Here is an 18,678-nt window from a genome sequence, read left to right as displayed (position 1 = left end):
TTTATAAATTCTCACCGTATTTTGCATACATGATACGCAGATAAATGGCACGGCACGTTTCTACTGCCATTATAGCGCACCAGTGTTCCGAGGCACACATTTGGGGGATACACTGCACAAATACATAAGTTATTTCACAACAAAACTTTAACAGAAGGAAATGTGAGTGCTCAGAAAAGGAACAGATATTTAACAAACTACTCATTCATGGAGCCGAACCCTTCTTAAGAAGCTGCCAATTGTGCAGCTACTCAAAAACTTCCCAGCATTTTATGCAAACAAAAATTTAATAAACTACAGAATTTTAAAAACATAAAATTACAAGAATTTCCTGTAATGATATTTAAAAATCATAAACACAAACAATTACAGATATTACACACCGAAAGGCAATTTAAGCCATATCAATATAAACCCACATGTAATTTGCTGTAACAAATGCATCAGCAGCAAACATCACAGTTTTGGGTTTAAATGAACACATGAGAACACCAGAAGAAGAGTTTGTGTGGGGTACAATTCACATAGCATTACATATACGACTGCGAACTAAAGCTTAATATTAACAAATTCTATACATGGCAAAAGCTGGTATAAAATTAATACAGTTTACTGTACAATATATGTTATGCTTTATAAATTCCCAGGAATAAAATACTGACTGATCTATGTAGCGATACGTACCATTAAGTACGTGCGATAACCTCGCCTTCATGTTGTCTAGCATCAGAATGAAGTGAAGCTGTTATCCTGCCATGGTTCCACTTCGGGAGTGGCCTAACTACACATCTGGTGGCACTGCTGATTGCTGTTGACTCGCAACAGCAGCACAAAATGTCGGACCATAGTTATCATCGTCTCCCCTCCTTTTCTGTCCCTGTTGCATGGCACCTGCCCCTCCCTGAGCAAGCAACCTGCTTTGCAGCTCATGCGTTTCAGCAATGTGCGCTGCTATGTCACTCTCTAACATCGGGGGCAGAATTCCTGGCACGTAGCGTGAAAAGAGTTTAGGATACCGTCGACCATAGTCTCCTCTCCCAATACAATGAAGATTTCGGAACAGCAAAGACATGGCAGCAGGAGAAAGCGCAAATGGTCGCTCCAGCAGATCTTCTATGCTTCCTGAAATATGGCAACACTGATTAGTATTAGGCACAATATCTGTTGGGTGATTCTGCCTTAAAGGACGCAAACAAACAAGAAGACAAATGCCCAAGCACGTAGCCCTCCTGCGACCTCAAATCTTGGCCTGGGGACAGGCCATCGCAGCTGTGCTTCTTCATGCTAACCTCCAGGCAAATGACATCACACTATCTCACACTAGGTCACAACCGCTTCCTTCCACATATTTTCCAAATCACCACTCTCTGATCATCCCACCATTCGACACTGCCGTTTCAGCTGCTATCAGCGCCATTACATACAGAGAAAAATAGCTAAAGATTCTACGCTCTTGGTGACTAGCCTAAAGGTTCATATCCAGGAAGGGACAGACATTCTTTCTGCTCTCTACAGCACCCAGACCAGCTCTGGGGCCCATCCAGCCTTCTATTCAGTGGGTACTGGGGGCTCTTTCACTGAGAGTGACCAGCCCAGGTGTTCAACTGACCACTCACCTACATCTACTGGCGAGTTGACAAATGTATGGAGCTACAAGTATACATACATTCCTCCATACATCTTCACTGCATGATGCTTAATTAAGCATAGTTTTATCTGTATACTGTCCTACAGATGAAGGTACCAGGCTATTCTGAATTGCTGGTACCTACCAACCTGACTACATGGCAATATATCCCAGGAGGCAGTAAAATTAATTGATATAATATTGAACAGTGCTATCTTCTAAAATGTGAAGCTGTGCAGTCTGGTAGAAGATGAAAAACGTTTCATAGGAACATACACTCTACTTCTTTAGGGCTAAAGAGTAAGCCAAGCACAGATAAAACGGTACAGATCGTGGAGACTGGGAGCTACACAGAGAAATGCAAGCAGTGAGAAGACTAAACTTTTAACAGATGACACAGTGTCACATCCCAGGAGAAAGTTCTCTCATCGTCAAAGCCATAAGAACCTCAGACTTTGCGTAATATAACCCTGCTTAATTTTTCTGTCTTGTACCAAAATCACAACATTAGCAACTAGCTCTCTTACCCATAATGGTGTCCATACGACTATCTGCTACTTTCTGTCGGAACAAGTCTAGTAACTGCACCTGTAATGACGTCCGTAGTGTCACCTCAACATAAAATTTGTTCTGTAAAGCAGAAAATAAAGTAATGCGATCATGAGGCATGACTGAGGTCATTCTGAAAATCTCCACAAACAATCTACTTGTCTTATTGTGATATCTCTGGTTACAACTCAAGAAAAGTTGGGTAGGTGCATACCACTACTTCACAGGAACATCCTGTCTCCATTTTCACTTTCACTTCCACATTAAATGTGGCTCCATAACCCAGAACACAATACATACATATATACACACACCCTGAGTTGCCTGAGCCCACACAAACAACAGAATGAAACTCCACAGGTTCTATACCTACCACTCAGCACTAGAGTCCTGGGTGAGCCTTGGCCTCCTCTACAACCAGTCTCCACAACCAATGCGTGCTGCCATGCATGATGACCCGAGGCTGGCTGTTAGGTTTCTGAACAAAATTCTTTTTACAGGATGAGGTTGTTAGCCTCATGCCCAGCCCCCAACTTGCAGGACCAGGGTATCTCTCTTACTCTGGAGTCTACCATTTGATGCTTCTGGCATGGGTGACCCTACCGGTAGTTAAACTACCACTGGCATAGCTCTCCAGGTCACAGTCACACAAGCCCCACCAACACAAGGTGGAGACAACTTCGGGGGGAGACCACAACACAATGACTCTTTAATGTCATGAAAACAAAATATTTCTGTCATTAAAATGCAATGAGTCTCTCCTAAGTAACCTCTCTCCGTCACACACACAACACACATGTATGAAACTTGAAGTACTAACCATATATGCAAATATTGGAGTGATCTGTTGAACAGCAGATAAATATGATTCCAGTGCTTCATGGAAAAACATAATGAATTTGGTCATATCACCGTCCTGAAATTGAAGGAAAGAGAAATGTAAGTAACATCCAAAGCTTTCACGGCACACAAACGCACTAAAATCTTGTGAGCTGATTAGCTGCACCATGGTTCAGGTAAAAACCAATATTTCCAAGACTTCCTCTGCCTCCTTCATCAGGGTTGGGGAAGGTTTTAGTGTGGATATGATGCTGCTATGTAGGACGAATGATGAATTAGGGAAAAATCTGAACAAAGCAAGCAACTGAGACGCTGTCCGACTGAGGAAATGCATAAAATCCTCAGCTGGGGTAGGCAGATGATGTCCCGAACACCTCCTGTATATAAATATAGAGTATTACCCCTATACCAACCTAATCTCTTACTCACATATTTCACTTGTCTGACAAGAGAAATGCATACAAAATTTGGGTAGGAAAACCAGAAGGAATGAGCCTTCTTTGGTATACTTGGGAGGAGGGGGGAGATTATTTTACTCTTCAGTGCATACGGTAGGATAATATTAAAATGGTCAGCAAAATAATGGGGAAGGATATGATCTGAATTCATCTGGCTCATGATAAGGATTCACAAGAGGCTCTTGTGAATGTGACAATGAATGTATCCAATAAAATGCTGGGAATTGCTTGATCAAATAAAAGATTATTGGACTCTTGACGGGCTCTACTCCATGGAGTTAAGTTACTCCTACTTGACATCAAGATGAATAGGACAAACGTATTCAGCTTATATACTCCAGTAAAATTTGAGGGTACAACAACACAATTTATATTTATTTCTTCCTCAATACACACCGATTCAACTTCTACAAACCATGTGAAGTGAAACTACAAAAATCACATTATGAAGAAGGAACTGAATCATATCAAACAACATGAATATGTGAATTATGTTACACAGGCAGTTGGCACTAACTTCACCGACAAGCGGCAGTTGCTTGGTCAGTATAGTTCGCTTGCGGACTAAAACCACAGAGTTTGTTTTGTTTTGGCAGTTCCTACCCAGTGAATAGCCATGTTCCAGAGGAGAATGCATAAAGCAAAATTCTGTAATGAAAATCACTATTTCCAATAAGCACAATTATATGATTAGGAGTTATGCTCCTGAACAACTTAAAATTAAGAAAAGAAATAGAAATCACTAAATTTATTGTCTCAAATGAAACATGATCATCAGGAACACATTACATTATGTTGTAACTATTAAACCGCCTATTATGCTATATATAAAAATAAAACAAATTAACAAGATATTGAAAAACAGCAAAATCTTATGCAAGACGCTCACCAGAGCATCAAGAGAACTGACTGTATGAAATTACATTTATCTGTTTCTGTATTCAGTCATGTGTGTTCATTTATATTCAGATGGAATTTCAGATAGGTGAGACTGTGTTTGGATGACAAGCCAAGCCAACGGTATGCACATCATCATAAAGGTCCATATGTGAAATTCCATAATGTGTATCTTTATATATGAGATTCTAAAGGAAGTACAGCCCACAGAAATATATCTCGTGTATTATGATCTACAGAGATTTCAACATACAGCCTTAACCTAAATTTTGATATTATAAAAATGCCTTCCTCCCCTCCTTGAACTTCATGATGGTCTCAAACACAAAGCAATTCAACTGATAGAATGGACTGATCTCCTCTAAGGGGCACTTTATTAACTATATTCTGATATATTCACAATCTAACCTATGTGTCATAACACGATCCCATGGATTTGTTGCTAAGGTTCAAATGTCTAATATTATAGAAACAACTTAACAATGAGCATTAATGTTTTGGAAGCACTATCAAGATGTGGAAAATGAAAGCTAAAATTTACAGTTTCAGTACAACTACATTCTATATAGAAACTAAATGCCCACCTGTTGCTGATCGGACTCCTGTTTATGTGTGTGCAATGAGTGGTCCACATGCTCCAGATGACGACTGCATTGACCCAATAAGTCAGCATACATTTTTTCTGAAAATCCATCACATACACTCTTGTATACAATACTATACATCTGCTCAAATGATACTCGTGTTACTAGGGTGCTTTGGAGAATCTGCTCCACAGCTTTCGACACCACACTCCAATAACCAGTATATTTGGTGTCATTATGACTCAAAGCTGAAAATACAAAACAATGTTTTAGTTATCATAACACGAAACATAACCTACAAATATCAACAAATGTTACAAAAAGAGATAAGATTACATATTATTCCTCATTCATATTTTTCATATTACTTACAACAGTCCATGTTTCTACTGTTACTTCACATATTAAATTATTGGACTGTAAAAAGTAACTATTACGTAAATTAAGAGATACACGCATCACCATTTGGCTTAGAATTGTATCGATTATACTTCATCGTTTATGATCGTTTATCGATACAATAAACTGGGTGCTAGGTGCGGTCCGCTTAGTTCATAAACGCTACTCCGTAACTTTAACTCTAGTAGTAACTATTACAACGATATGACGGCACAAAAAACATTAAAACTTGTGCAAATTTGGCCATTTTAATTGCCCAGTTAGCAGTATTGGTTTATTTGGTTATCCGAAGTCATCAGTCTGTAGTTTTGTCCCCAGATGGCAGCACCAATCATATAGATATGGGCATTGCCTTGGCCTTTTTTGTATTTACAGTTATCTTTCACCACAAAAAAAAATAATCGGTTAAGAGAAGGCCTGATGGGCATTGCCAAAGCCTTTTTTGTATTTACGATTATTTTTCACAATAAAAATATTATCGGTTAAGGGGCCGGATTGGCATTGCCTAGGCCATTTTGGTACTTGAATTTTTTTCAAAATAAATAAATAACAGGTTAAGACTGAGGGCTGGATGTGCATTGTCTAGGCCATTTCTATATATATATGAATTTTTTCCAACGTAAGGTAATAATCGGCTAAGGCACTATGCTTCAAGTTGGGTCACAGGTTAGCGTTCCGATGAAGTCATTGGTTACACTTTTTACACAAAGGGCTATATGCACAGTTCTATCTGCAGATAAATGTTATCCTTTATATGAACCTGGTTTCCTTACTACTGACCAGAAAGAGCTCCTATTATCCAACAACCAGGAGGTCGGATGGGCCACAGAGCCAGTCTATATACTGCAGCCAAAAGAATTTTCTACCCTTGCTGGAAAAAACACTTCTCTTGTGTTTAGCACTGCCCCTAAGTAAACTACCTAGGGAATCCCAACTCTTACATTATGCCTGGCCCACATTAAATGTCTGATTTCTGCAGAACACATTTTCACTCTGATTTCAGCATTACTACACTCAGTTACTGCACGCTACAACACACACTGCTTGACCTCCAACTGGAAGAACCAACTGCAAAATGCCAAGGATATTATATAGCACATTCCTGCATACAAAGTAGGATCATTTTCGAAGTGATCTACATCACTTGCTAAGACTATATGCTGTGATTGCAAATCAAGGGGTGGAATCAGCAACACAATTATTGGCAGTTTCTTATTTTCGAGTTTTGCCAATAAACTTCTCTGATTAGTAACTAAGACTTTTTTATGTTTATATATTTGCGTGAAAGTAAACAATATGTTAATTTCTGTTTATCTCAATATGGGAACACTAGGAAATATAGATTTAAACAAGATAAATCCTCCCTCTTTTCCAACAGGTTCATTTTCATTGTCTTTTGATTATGTCATCTTTAATTTGAGGAAATTTTAGTCTAACTAAATACTGACGTTGGCCACACTATTTACACAATACAAGCCTTCCTTTATTTGCACCTGGCTTTCACTGCCTTTAAGCCCAACTGCTTAACGTTACTGATCCACTATTGTCAGTAATGTTAAACACTTATCATATAATTAAATAAAAGGCACAACCAATTTGCAGTTCAGAGTTTTGTAGACTGAATTCACACTTTATCTGCACAGTATAAAGTTAAGGATTCTATACACACACAACTGAACTGACTGTACAGTTTGGGAACATAGGCATCATATTGGGCCTGAAACATGCTGCTGGCCACTGAGTCACCCAGGTTGTACTTCAGTGAAAATTTCTTGATGGGCAGTTGCCAACAGTCCTATAAGAAAACGGACTCTGTTATTGGAAAACTTGAGTGCATAATAACTGCACAATTTACTGCCGTTTCCAGTTTCCTTTTCCGTTTCCACAAAAAAGACAATTCTCCATCACCTGCTCAAGAAATTCATCTTCTATAGAAATTGAAGGTACAGTATTCCGTTCAGTTCACAACAAACCACCAGTGGACCGTCCTGAATTCAATCCACATCCTTACACAGTATTTCCTCAAGGTACATTTCAGCACCATCCTTACACCTGCTTCTAGGTCTCCCAAGTGGTCTCTTCCCTTCAAGTCTCTCTACAATTCTGAATGCTTTACACATCACACCCATGTCTGCTTCATTTCCCACCCATCTCATCCTCCATTTGATCAACCTGGTACCATTTGGTAAAGAGCACAGCTCCTCATTATACAACTTTCTCCACTCTCCTGTTACTTCCTTTCTCTCAAATCCAAACACTCTCGGTCTGCATGAGTCACCATTGTGCTTTACAAGGTCAAGACTAGTTTCTTCAGTTCTTGTTGCTAGGAGCAGAAGTAACAAGCTTGCCTGTTGTTTACATGACTCATCATAATAAATTTTGCCAGGCTGTTTGCATACCAGGAACACAGCAGCCAGAACACTGGCATGGATCAGGATTTTTATTTCATATAACTATTTATCTCAAAATTGTATAAAACCAGAGGAATTCCCTTTGAGAATTCAATGGAAAAATATAACAATTCCCATCTCAAGTGACAATGGTTGCCAATGTAATACAAACTTACAACACTGTCATTTATTACTACAAATATCTGGTCTGACAATAAATGAGATTATGAGGCTATCCCTATACAGCAGAATACTTTTCTAAAAGCTGATAGTCACTCAGAGAGTCAAAATTCCCCTCACTCACTCATTGAGCTGAGCCCTTCTTGAGAAGCCACCAATTGTGCAGCTACTCAAGAATTTCACAGCATTTTATGGAACCTGAAAATTCATTACTTGCTCACAAGAGCCCTCTCAGCCACTCCCTGTCCAAACCAGATCAATCTAATCTATACCATCCCAGCCTGTCTCTCCAAGATCCATTTTAATATTGTGCATCCACCTATGTCTTGGTCTTCCTAGTGGTCATTCCCCTTCGTTACGTAACTCGAAGGTTCACTGCCAGATTCACAACAGCCTGCCACTGGGTCACATCCTGTACCACACAAATCTGACCCACACCCTCATACCTTATTTTCTTACATATACATTTTAATATCATCCGCTCATCTATACATATATAAAAAAAGTAAAGGTATCCCTGTAACAGGCTGTGGAGGCCCACAGGGTTGTGAGATGTTGAGGTTCCCACATTTCCTAGACAATCGGCTCATAGATGTCGGTAAGGTTGTCAGCCCTACGTTCCAGCTGTCCTTTACCCCCAGGAATATTACTGGTACTCATTTCTGTTAGAGGCTGAGTCGACCCCAGGGCCATAGTACGGCTGGAAGGATTAGGTCAATTGAAAACATCCAATGACCTCATCGGGACTTGAATCCGCAACCTTCCAGCTTGTAGCATAGTGCCTCAACCAACTACACTACCGTGTGCGCCCATCTTTACACATGTTTTCCAAGTGATCTTTACTTTTGGAGATTATCCAAACATTGAAAAATTTTATTTCTCCCTATCAATAATACCATACTGACAGCTGTGCAAAACTATGAAGTGCAAAGTGTGTAGAGTCCTGACATCTAGCATGCATAAAGATTTTCATAAAACATGGAACTTTACTGAGATCATGTTTGTAAAATGTAAAAGAACAAACTGTGATCATGCAAAATCTGTATTTTCCTTCGCTTGGTGGCAGTAACTAATGGATCAATGGAGCTATGCATGTGAGATCTGGCACACACACAGTTCACAAATATATATGTATACGTTATACATGAAAATACTGTTTATATGTCATAAATTAAATACTTGGCAGTTATGAGAAACACTTGAGGTTATACCTGATGGATCTGTAAGTGTGAGAGAGAGACAGAGCAAGGAACATCAACCACATATAGGGCAGAATGAGGAGAAGTGAGGTGAGAGAAAGAAGAAACTAAATTATGGAACAGGTGGAGGAAATTTCCCCTTAATGGGTTGTTATACACAGGCAGAATGATTAGGAGAAATGAAATATACAGTATTTTGTAAACAGATTTGTAGCAAGTATATTTAATCTATATTATTTTCTTACATATATTCCTCTGTATTTGGGTTACAATGAAGCCTAATTTAGGAATAAAAGTACATTGAAACATAGAGTTCATTTAGAACCCTGAGCGTATGTACCTCATTCCTTCAGAAATCAGTGGCCACTGAGCTGGGCATGCACAGTTGGAACATAATCATCATATTGGGCCTGAAAGAAGTTGCCAGCAACTGGACTGCCAAGGTTATACTTCCGTGCAAAGGCCTTGATGGAGAACTTGGGGCGTGTGTCAGCAGATCTAAAAGGACAGACACAAAGGAATGCAAAGTCATCACTAATTATTCCAGCAGATGGGCAAGCTCTAGCTCCCTGGTACAGGGGCTTTGTTGAGAAGCTGACAACTGCTGAGTTTCTCAAGAAATTCCCAGCAATTTATGGAACCCAAATTTTGTTTACCGTTTCTTTATCATTCAAACTCCACCATCCCTATGCAACTTTACCACATATTAAAATTAACACTTCCTAGGCTTTTTATCTATTCTTATTTATTTATTTAATGCTACATGTTTCGGGCTAACTGACCATCATCACATGTGTAAGACTGTACATGAAAACTGCTGCTCTGCTGTTACACTGTTGTATTCTGCATTTTATGAATGTAAGATTTTAAGTTATTTTTGTAGACTATCATGCTGTAGTTCTGTTGTGCACACACGTTTGATGCATGTTGTTTGCTACGTGGGTTTCTTTGTGCTATGCGCAGCACAGGGACGGTGGAGTAAGAGTGTTAGAAAGTACAATAGATCACTGTAGGTCGCGGTGCAAGGGCCGAGAAGGTCCGACCCTTATATATACATTCATTTATTCATTCAAGAGTGCTAGAACTGGAATACACAGTGCAACAGGAAGCTGCAGTGCAACATTATGTTCATTACCATGCTCACAAGAGCCCACCACTGGTCCCTAGCCTGCACAAAATTAATCAATTCCACATACTCACACCCTATTTCTTTAATATTCATTTTAATATTAACCACTCATCCATGCCTAGGTCTTCCATGTAGCTCCTTCCTGCAGGTTTTCCTATCAAAATTTTCTGTGCATTTCTCTTTTGGCCGTTCACGTCTTATCCTCGATTTGATCATACTAACAAACATCTGAAGAGGAACATAGATTATGAATTTCCTTATTATGTAATTTTCTCCTTCCACTAGTTACTGCTTCTCTTTTATGCCATAACATTCACCTTGGCATCCTATTCACAAACACCCTCAATCTGCACTTTTCCTTTAGTGAGACAGACCAATACTGACACCCATACAAAAATAGGACAAATTATAGTTTTTTTTTATATATTTTAGTCTTTACCTAAACATTAGACAATTCATGAATTAAACAGCTGCCAAGCAGTAAAACAGATGCACATTATTTTTGTGCTATAAAACTAGTCATGGTTCCCTTGCAACGGACCTGAGATGGAAAGGCAGAGAGGGAGAAATGGATAACACATAAAGAAAAAAGGTTTTTACACAATTTTTTAAGTGTTTGGGCATGAGATAGATGATATTTTTATTTGACTGGTTAAGCGAAACTAATATTCATTTAGACCCATTCACTGACATAAGCAACAGCAATGAAGTAATGAATGGTGAATACCTGTTACTTATATGACGCTCCTCATAATTAATTTCGCCAGGCTGTTTGTAGACGAGGAACACATAGCGATGGAGCCCTGGAAATAGTTATTCAGAACATGTCACACCCATAATGTTTTCTGTTTGCTGTAAAACATCTACACTGAAAATTTCACAGAGTATACAGTAATAAAGATATAAAATCCTTTCCTGGAATAAATTACATCTCATGCCTTAACTTGTAAATTCTTTTATACACAGAATATTCCTGTGAACACAAAAGCTGGACACTCCTGATATAACGATGGACTGATCCATGATACGTAAGCTCACTTCGTGGAGGTATGTCTACAGAATTCACAGCACATAAACATCTGTGTAGAAATATACCATGAGTTTACTACAAACTAGAGCCACTAAGCTAACATCTGTCATGGGGTGGCCTAACTTGACAAGAGCAGCATCTGTGCTCACCTGAACACAGACTGTATGACGCACTCATCCAGTTGCTCACCTGTCAGATCAGTCAAACCATTGCTTCAATCAATATTTTACCTGTGCCCTTGGGAGGGCCAGACCCCACATACTCCGTGAGTGTCTCTCCCTCATCCACTTTGTCACCTGGGATGTTACCAACCAACCAGTGACGAAATTCTCTCCTCACAGGATTGGCACGACTGGGAGCATCAGGGTCTGTTAGAACAGAGAACACCAGATGAGCAGTTGCCTCTCCTCTGTCCCCAGTCTGATCCTCTGCTCAGTGCTTGTTATGCAGTGTGTGTGTGTGTGTGTGTGTGTGTGTGTGTGCGCGCGCGCGCTCATCTTCCTTCTTCATTCATTGTCTATTTAATGACACTCTAACCAGCTCAGAGAATACAGCATTGAATGGCAGGCTGAATAGTGAACAGGAAAGGACGTGGCAGGAAATGGTTTTGAGGTGCTATTCCAGAATTTGCTTGAAGTGACCGAAGAAAACCATGAGAATATCCTGCCAAAATAGTCGGTCTCAGAGCCAGGATTTGAACCCTAGCCATCCCAATTACAAAGCAGAAGTGCTATCCACTCAAGTGCAGTGTTCAACCTCAGTTTTCTAGCCTTCTTTAAGTACATTCTTCTACGTTAAAAAATCATCATATATTGGCACTAAAAGGTATGAAATATTAAGCAGAAAATGTAAAACTGTCCCCATGAATAATTAATTAAGCAATAAATGATGAAAATGTGTGGAGGGGTGGAGATATACTGCCACCATTCCTGATATTGGATGAAGGTTTATCCCAGAAAGAACCCCCCCCACACCAAATTCTGTCTGGATGCTGTGGAGATGCATAACCTCTCTTACCCTTGCCTGGAATCAACTCCCGGGTGTCTGGCCCGTAGAGCTGTTGCCACCATACTTATTGGCAAGAGGACAGAGCAAAAATTCATAATAACTTTGGGTGTTCCGTGTTCAGTCCATGGTAGGAAACAGGAAACTGGGAAGTTATACTTCTGTATGTTAGATTACGTTTAATAAGTGTGTTTGTGCACAGAAGTGCAGGAATGTGTTACTCTGTGTTCTATTTGAAATAAGAGAATGCATCAAGAAGACGGTAAAGTGGACTGTCTTCAAACAGCATGTTCAGCTGAACACACCTGTCATGACAAGCAAGTAGTATGACTCGTCATCTGCATTCCATCGCACAGTTGGAATATCCTTCACTTGTGTTGGAGTGAGTTCATTGCCGAGACTGACACTCAGATGTCCATAGGTCACCTGTAACACAACCACACGAGCTTCAACAAGTCATTTTGGAAACAAACTACGTTTCAGTAACACACGACAAGAGGTTCCGGCATATCATATTAATCTGCTGCCTCCATCTTCGGGGTCAAAAGAATGTGGCGAGGATGTGATGAGGTTATATAGGCAGATGCTACACAGTGTAGTTTTGTAGGTGGGTACTAACGTTTTGGTGTAACAGACTGTGTGTACCTTTGAGAAAACCAATTACAAACCTACACGGTGTCATAATATAATTTCACTATGCGGTAGTGTAGTTGGTTGAGGCACTATGCTACAAGCATGAAGGTCATCGGTTCTAGTCCTGATGAGGTGGATTTTTTTCAATTGACCTAATCCTTCCAGGGCCACTATGGCCCTGTGGTCGACTTAGCCTCTAACAGAAGTGAGTATAAGAAATCTTCCTGGGGGGTAAAGGGTGGGCCGGCCAGTGTATAAGGCTGACAGTCTCCCCGCCATCTGTAAGCCAATTGTATACAGGAAATGTGTGAGCCCCGACATCCCACCACCCAATGGGCCTTCGCATACTGTTACATGGATAGATTTACCTTTTTTACCTTAATACCAAAAAAGGAATTTGGGGCGAACAGATGCCTCAGCTTCGTCAGCTGGTGCAGTGTCTATGACATCTGGAATAACGCCGTGTTTTTCCATTGCAGACTGAACTGAAAGCAGAAAAGTGATGGGCGGACAGATTACGTTGGGTCAATCAGTATCATGTGGCATGACTCGGCGTTAGATTTCAGTTATGTAACCATCATGATGACAAATCGAGACGTCCACCGGAGCGGTAAACTTCAGCCGCTTCCGCCTCTGAAACTACGCATTTTACAATCGTCATCGGCTGGGGAACGCAATCACGTGACCCTATTTACAGTCAGACAAGTCGCGGGAAATAGCTCGGTTTGTTCTTTTAGTCGCGACATTTGTGGCAGTGACAGAGTGAAATGTCTTACACGCGTAACTCATTAACACACGTCGCCATCTTCGTCTGATTCAGTGACATATGTCACAACACAAGTATCGTGACGATCGTGTGAAAACGAGCTAAGCCCCGAGTCAGAGACGAAGCACCAACTTAAAAAAAAGTCCCAGAATATGATAACGTGCTGCCTGGTTAGGGCTCTCGCACGCAACCGGGGGGGCGGTGACGGGTGGGCATGGAGGAGTGTCAATCTTACAACATTCTGAAAGTAAGTGGTCGTGACCTATCGAGCTATTATTACAGCATTTGTCTGGAGGGACTGAGGACAAACATCAGGATAGCTGATAGTCCCGGCCAAGATTCCAGTTTAGAGCGTTACAGCTACGTCATCCCTGTGGATCAACCCGAGAAAACTGAGAAGGAAAATTTTGCTCCGGTGCCACTTCGTCCCATGACGAATTTCATGCTGTCACAAAGGACTGAACTAGACCTTTGGGTTAGAAGCCAGCATCTAACCGCCTTAAACGTGGCACAGCCCACAACGGGCCTATAAAACATGGGTTTAATTTCTAAATGTTACGATGTATTCTTCAGCTGTTAGAGATTATGTCCTGCGGCCTCTTGTCACCTCAGGACTCACCTCAGAAAGTGAGAACCCTATAAACACCCAGCAGGAATCCTTAGTGACAGAGTTGCCATTGCTAGGCATCTACCTACAAAGGACAAGACAAACACGGAAAGGAAATATATAAATTCCTGTAGTGGGATTCGAACCCACAATCTCACAGTTCGAGGGGTCAACAGTAAAAAAATAAATAAAGCTATAGGCCAGGTTGTGAGACGTCGAGGCTGCCACATTTTGTAGACAGTCGGCTCACAGATGACGGTGAGGTTGTCAGCCTTACGCGCCGGCTGCCTTTTAACCCCAGGAAGATTCCTGGTAGTCATTTCTGTCGACCCCAGGGCCATAGTTCGGCTTGAAGGATTAGGTCAATCGAAAAATCCAATGACCTAGTCAGGAATCGAATCCGCGACCTTCCGGCTTGTAGCATAGTGCCCCAACGGTCGACAGTAAGGGCCTCAAGCGGCGCAAACATTGAGATCGGCGTGGTTTTAACTCGAGAGAACTAAAGTCCTGTTAACTTATCGGTTCATACAGTTCACTCTCCGCTAGGACACCGGCTATCATGGGGGTCTTCAGTGATTTTCCTCAGCCACCTCCCCCAGGTAAATACCGAGATAGCACCGCGAATAGACCACAACAACTTCCCTCAAAATCCGTTGAATTCATCATTCGTGTATCACCCTACCACTCGACACTGTCACGGTTCGCACTCTGCGAGACACTCAGGTTAGTGGTTGTCTGCAAACTGCAACCGACGGCCTCCCTAAGTAGGTCAAAAGCGTTACTGCTGCGTCATTCCTTTCCGATTATGACATACTCCATGCCGCTCCATGCACACCTGGACAAGTACTGCATACAGTTGTCACTCGATCTGCCCCCAGTCACGTATTTTGACGTGTCTCACACGTCACCAGTAGACAGGTGCGTTCAACTGATTTCATGCGAAATACAGTGATCCATTTGTTTCGTCCTGCTATAATCGATTCCTGATTAAAACTGTAACAGTTTAATTACCATTCTATTACAAGCAGAAATACATGTTCTTCGCCCGGGACATGGTTGCTTTCGCTGTCAGTATCGCAATATATATTAGCTAACACTTTTATTAAAACATGCAGAAATCCTACCACAATACTTGCACATGACTTCAACGGCCGTGACTGCCGTCCATAGTGGTAAAGATATAGAGCAGTTTGTTCAGCGACGCTCTCAATAGGAACTCAGGATTACATAACGCCGAATGGCTGGGTGACAATGATTATTGAATTCGTAATGATGAGAAAGATGCAGGTCGTTGGCCTAGTATTTTGGCATGTCTAGCGGAAGTGAGGAAAACCACGAAAAGGAACTCAAGCGAGGATAGCAGGTCTCTTAGACGACATCAGAACCCGGGGCCTACCGACTAAGAAGTAGTACCCACCTAACTACGACATCTGGTAAGAGTACAGAGTAAATTTCGTACCACTGGGTATTCTCTACTAAAATTTCGTATCTCTGTTCCCTACTAAAATTTCGTATCTCTGGGTATTCTCTACTAAAATTTCGTATCTCTGTTCCCTACTAAAATTTCGTATCTCTGGGTGTTCTCTACTAAAATTTCGTATCTCTGTTCCCTACTAAAATTTCGTATCTCTGGGTGTTCTCTACTAAAATTTCGTATCTCTGTTCCCTACTAAAATTTCGTATCTCTGGGTGTTCTCTACTAAAATTTCGTATCTCTGTTCCCTACTAAAATTTCGTATCTCTGGGTGTTCTCTACTAAAATTTCGTATCTCTGTTCCCTACTAAAATTTCGTATCTCTGGGTGTTCTCTACTAAAATTTCGTATCTCTGTTCCCTACTAAAATTTCGTATCTCTGGGTGTTCTCTACTAAAATTTCGTATCTCTGTTCCCTACTAAAATTTCGTATCTCTGGGTGTTCTCTACTAAAATTTCGTATCTCTGTTCCCTACTAAAATTTCGTATCTCTGGGTGTTCTCTACTAAAATTTCGTATCTCTGTTCCCTACTAAAATTTCGTATCTCTGGGTGTTCTCTACTAAAATTTCGTATCTCTGTTCCCTACTAAAATTTCGTATCTCTGGGTGTTCTCTACTAAAATTTTATATTTCTGTTCCCTACTAAAATTTCGTACCTCTGTGTTCTCTACTAAAATTTCGTACCTCTGGGTGTTCTCTACTAAAATTTCGTATCTCTGGGTGTTCTCTACTAAAATTTTGTTTTCTCTGTGTGTTCTCTACTAAAATTTCGTATCTCTGGGTGTTCTCGACTACGTTAGACGAGCAGCAGGAAAACAGAAGCTGGAAACAAAATATTCTTGCAACTACCGGAACGAATGAGAGCACAGGCACCAGCGGGGGTGGGCAGCCAACTGATATTCCTCTGGATTTGGGGGAAAAAAATTAGAAAGGAGGAAATATAGTGGAATTACAAGTATTCTTTGAGCAAGTTATTCCATCACGAATGCTCTGCGGAAATTCACAAGAATTAGTCTTACATGGCATAACCGTTCATTCCAACACCATGCAGCTGCGTCCTTGAGAAGCCAACCCGGAACCCGAAGAACCTGCCTCCGGCCCCTAACCAGAGTCAGGTGAGCCAGCTGTCTTGCCCTTACGTCTGCATTTCGTAACAGGCCTCTTCCCTTCAAGTTTTCAGATTATAATTTTGCATCCATTTCTCACCTCTCCCTCTCTACATGTCCTGCCGCGTGCACCAACCTAATAATATCTGGTGAATAGTACTATGAAGCTCCTCATAACGCAGTTTTCTAGAGCCTCTCGTCATACATTCTCGCTCGTGGGCCCAACTATTCCCCTCACCATCCTATTCCGAAACACTCTGTGTTCTTCCCTTCAAAACAGGTTCTTCGTGGTTTTCATCGGTCCCTCAGAGAACGCTCCTGATACCTCGATTAGGCAGCGGCTTCTTCCTCCAAAATCCATTCAATTCATCCGTCATCTATCATCCTACTATTCAACGTATGTAGTTTAGCTACTGACAGGGTCGTGAAGTCACAAAATCAATGCAGGCAGCAGAAATATATGGCACATACATGAAAGTTTACTGTCACTTGTTGAACTATGCTTTCTGACATCTCAGGGCTACTTACCATTTTTATGGCCTCCCGCTGCGAGGACAGCAGATGCGAAAACTGCCGTAATCACAGCAACACGCAACACACCCGACATATTTGTGTGCTACGTTCACCCAGCTGCGCAATGCCTCGTCACTGGTAACACAGCAACCTGATTTCGTGCGTAACAAGGGCAGATATATGTAGGGAACAGTTCCTGCTCGATAATTGGCCGAATCCACGCAAACTTTCGGACACTGGCGACGAAAGTTGGCAGTGATCTGTGTGGCTGTGACTGCTTACATCTCAACTTTCCCTTCCATCAGTAATCTGCATAGAATTTCGCTTCGTATGGGTCAGCGGTTACATTTCTGTCCCGCCCTGCCTCCATCCTATCATACTGACTTTCTAATACCCCGTTTCACCTTACTTCAATTTGGCATTATCCCCTTCTAACCTGAATTGGAGAGAGAGAGACAGAACACACAGAAAAGTAATCTTCTCCAAGTATAATTAGAATGATCAAGTCAAGGAGGATGGGGTGGGCAGGTCATGTAGCACGAATGGGAGAGACGAGGAATGCATATAGGATATTAGTGGGAAAGCCAGGAGGAAAGAGACCACAGGGAAGACCAAGGCGTAGGTGGGCTAACAATATTAGAATGGATCTTAGAGAGATAGGATGGGATGGTATGGATTGGACAGGCTCAGGGTAGGGACCAGTGGAGGGCTCTTGTGAACATGGTAATGAACCTTCAGGTTCCATAAAATGCTGGGAAATTGAGTAGCTGCAGAATTGGCGGCTCCTCCAGAAGGGCTCAGCTCCATGAGCAAGTAAGCAAGCACAGAAAAGTGTTTTTTGGGGGGGCTTTTTCAGCCTGGCATTCATTTAAATAAATAAAATATAAAAAATCAGTTCCCACATCACAGGGTACTGAAGCTATACTTCCACTGCCCCATATGTCTTCATGGCATGGTGTTTAGTTAAGCACAGAGACAAGTTTGCCTTTTTACCTTATAGGAAACACATTATGTCTCCGCTACAAAGACAAGCCGGTTAATGCTGTTTATGGAAATAATCGCTGTTTATTGTGAGAATCACATGTAACACACAAACACACTGTGTGGGCCAAATGCAGAGTATTTTTAAGACACAACATGTGATTCATATACTAATCAGTGTACGCTAGAAAGTTGTGTTAAATAAAATTGTAAAGTTGTCCCTTTAGTTTGTTAAGCACAAAGCGATGTGGGTGCATAGAGGTTCAGCTCCATGCACTCTTCAGCTTCAGCAGATTGAGTGGCAATCTCG

At 41.2% G+C, this 18,678-nt stretch overlaps 2 protein-coding genes across 2 annotated transcripts; both read right to left on the bottom strand.

Moving 5' to 3' along the window:
- Positions 1-280: 280 nt before the first annotated feature.
- LOC111873510 (CDK2-associated and cullin domain-containing protein 1) lies at positions 281-5,657 on the bottom strand. Its single transcript, XM_023868283.2, has 5 exons — positions 5,328-5,657; positions 4,956-5,203; positions 2,997-3,092; positions 2,155-2,257; positions 281-1,122 (listed from the first exon to the last, which is right to left on the bottom strand). The coding sequence occupies exons 1-5, from the start codon at positions 5,335-5,337 to the stop codon at positions 782-784; spliced, it is 798 nt and encodes a 265-aa protein (XP_023724051.1). The 5' UTR covers positions 5,338-5,657; the 3' UTR covers positions 281-781.
- A 3,660-nt stretch (positions 5,658-9,317) lies between these two features.
- LOC111873531 (protein D3) lies at positions 9,318-17,603 on the bottom strand. Its single transcript, XM_023868313.2, has 6 exons — positions 17,403-17,603; positions 13,335-13,405; positions 12,593-12,713; positions 11,513-11,650; positions 10,980-11,055; positions 9,318-9,621 (listed from the first exon to the last, which is right to left on the bottom strand). Exons 1-6 carry the CDS (start codon positions 17,479-17,481, stop codon positions 9,480-9,482), a joined length of 627 nt encoding a protein of 208 aa, XP_023724081.1. The 5' UTR covers positions 17,482-17,603; the 3' UTR covers positions 9,318-9,479.
- Positions 17,604-18,678: the final 1,075 nt, after the last annotated feature.

This window comes from Cryptotermes secundus, unplaced genomic scaffold (genome assembly GCF_002891405.2).
Source record: "Cryptotermes secundus unplaced genomic scaffold, Csec_1.0 scaffold395, whole genome shotgun sequence".
In the NCBI taxonomy this organism is placed as follows: Eukaryota; Metazoa; Arthropoda; class Insecta; order Blattodea; family Kalotermitidae; genus Cryptotermes; species Cryptotermes secundus.
Note: the sequence above shows the minus strand (reverse complement) of the source record. Positions and strands in the feature narration are given on the sequence as shown.

Bases quoted from the DNA above. Each gene is read 5' to 3' on its own strand.
- LOC111873531 (XM_023868313.2), bottom strand. From the start codon at position 17,481: ATGTCGGGTGTGTTGCGTGTTGCTGTGATTACGGCAGTTTTCGCATCT. The intron at 13,406-17,402 runs GTAAGTAGCCCT...TTCTGCTTTCAG, and splicing joins AGCGGGAGGCCATAAAAATG to TTCAGTCTGCAATGGAAAAA. The intron at 11,651-12,592 runs GTGTGTTCAGCT...CTGTTCTAACAG, and splicing joins CTACTTGCTTGTCATGACAG to ACCCTGATGCTCCCAGTCGT.
- LOC111873510 (XM_023868283.2), bottom strand. The intron at 3,093-4,955 runs GTGGGCATTTAG...CTTCAATTTCAG, and splicing joins AGGAGTCCGATCAGCAACAG to GACGGTGATATGACCAAATT. The intron at 2,258-2,996 runs GTTAGTACTTCA...TCTGCTTTACAG, and splicing joins CTCCAATATTTGCATATATG to AACAAATTTTATGTTGAGGT.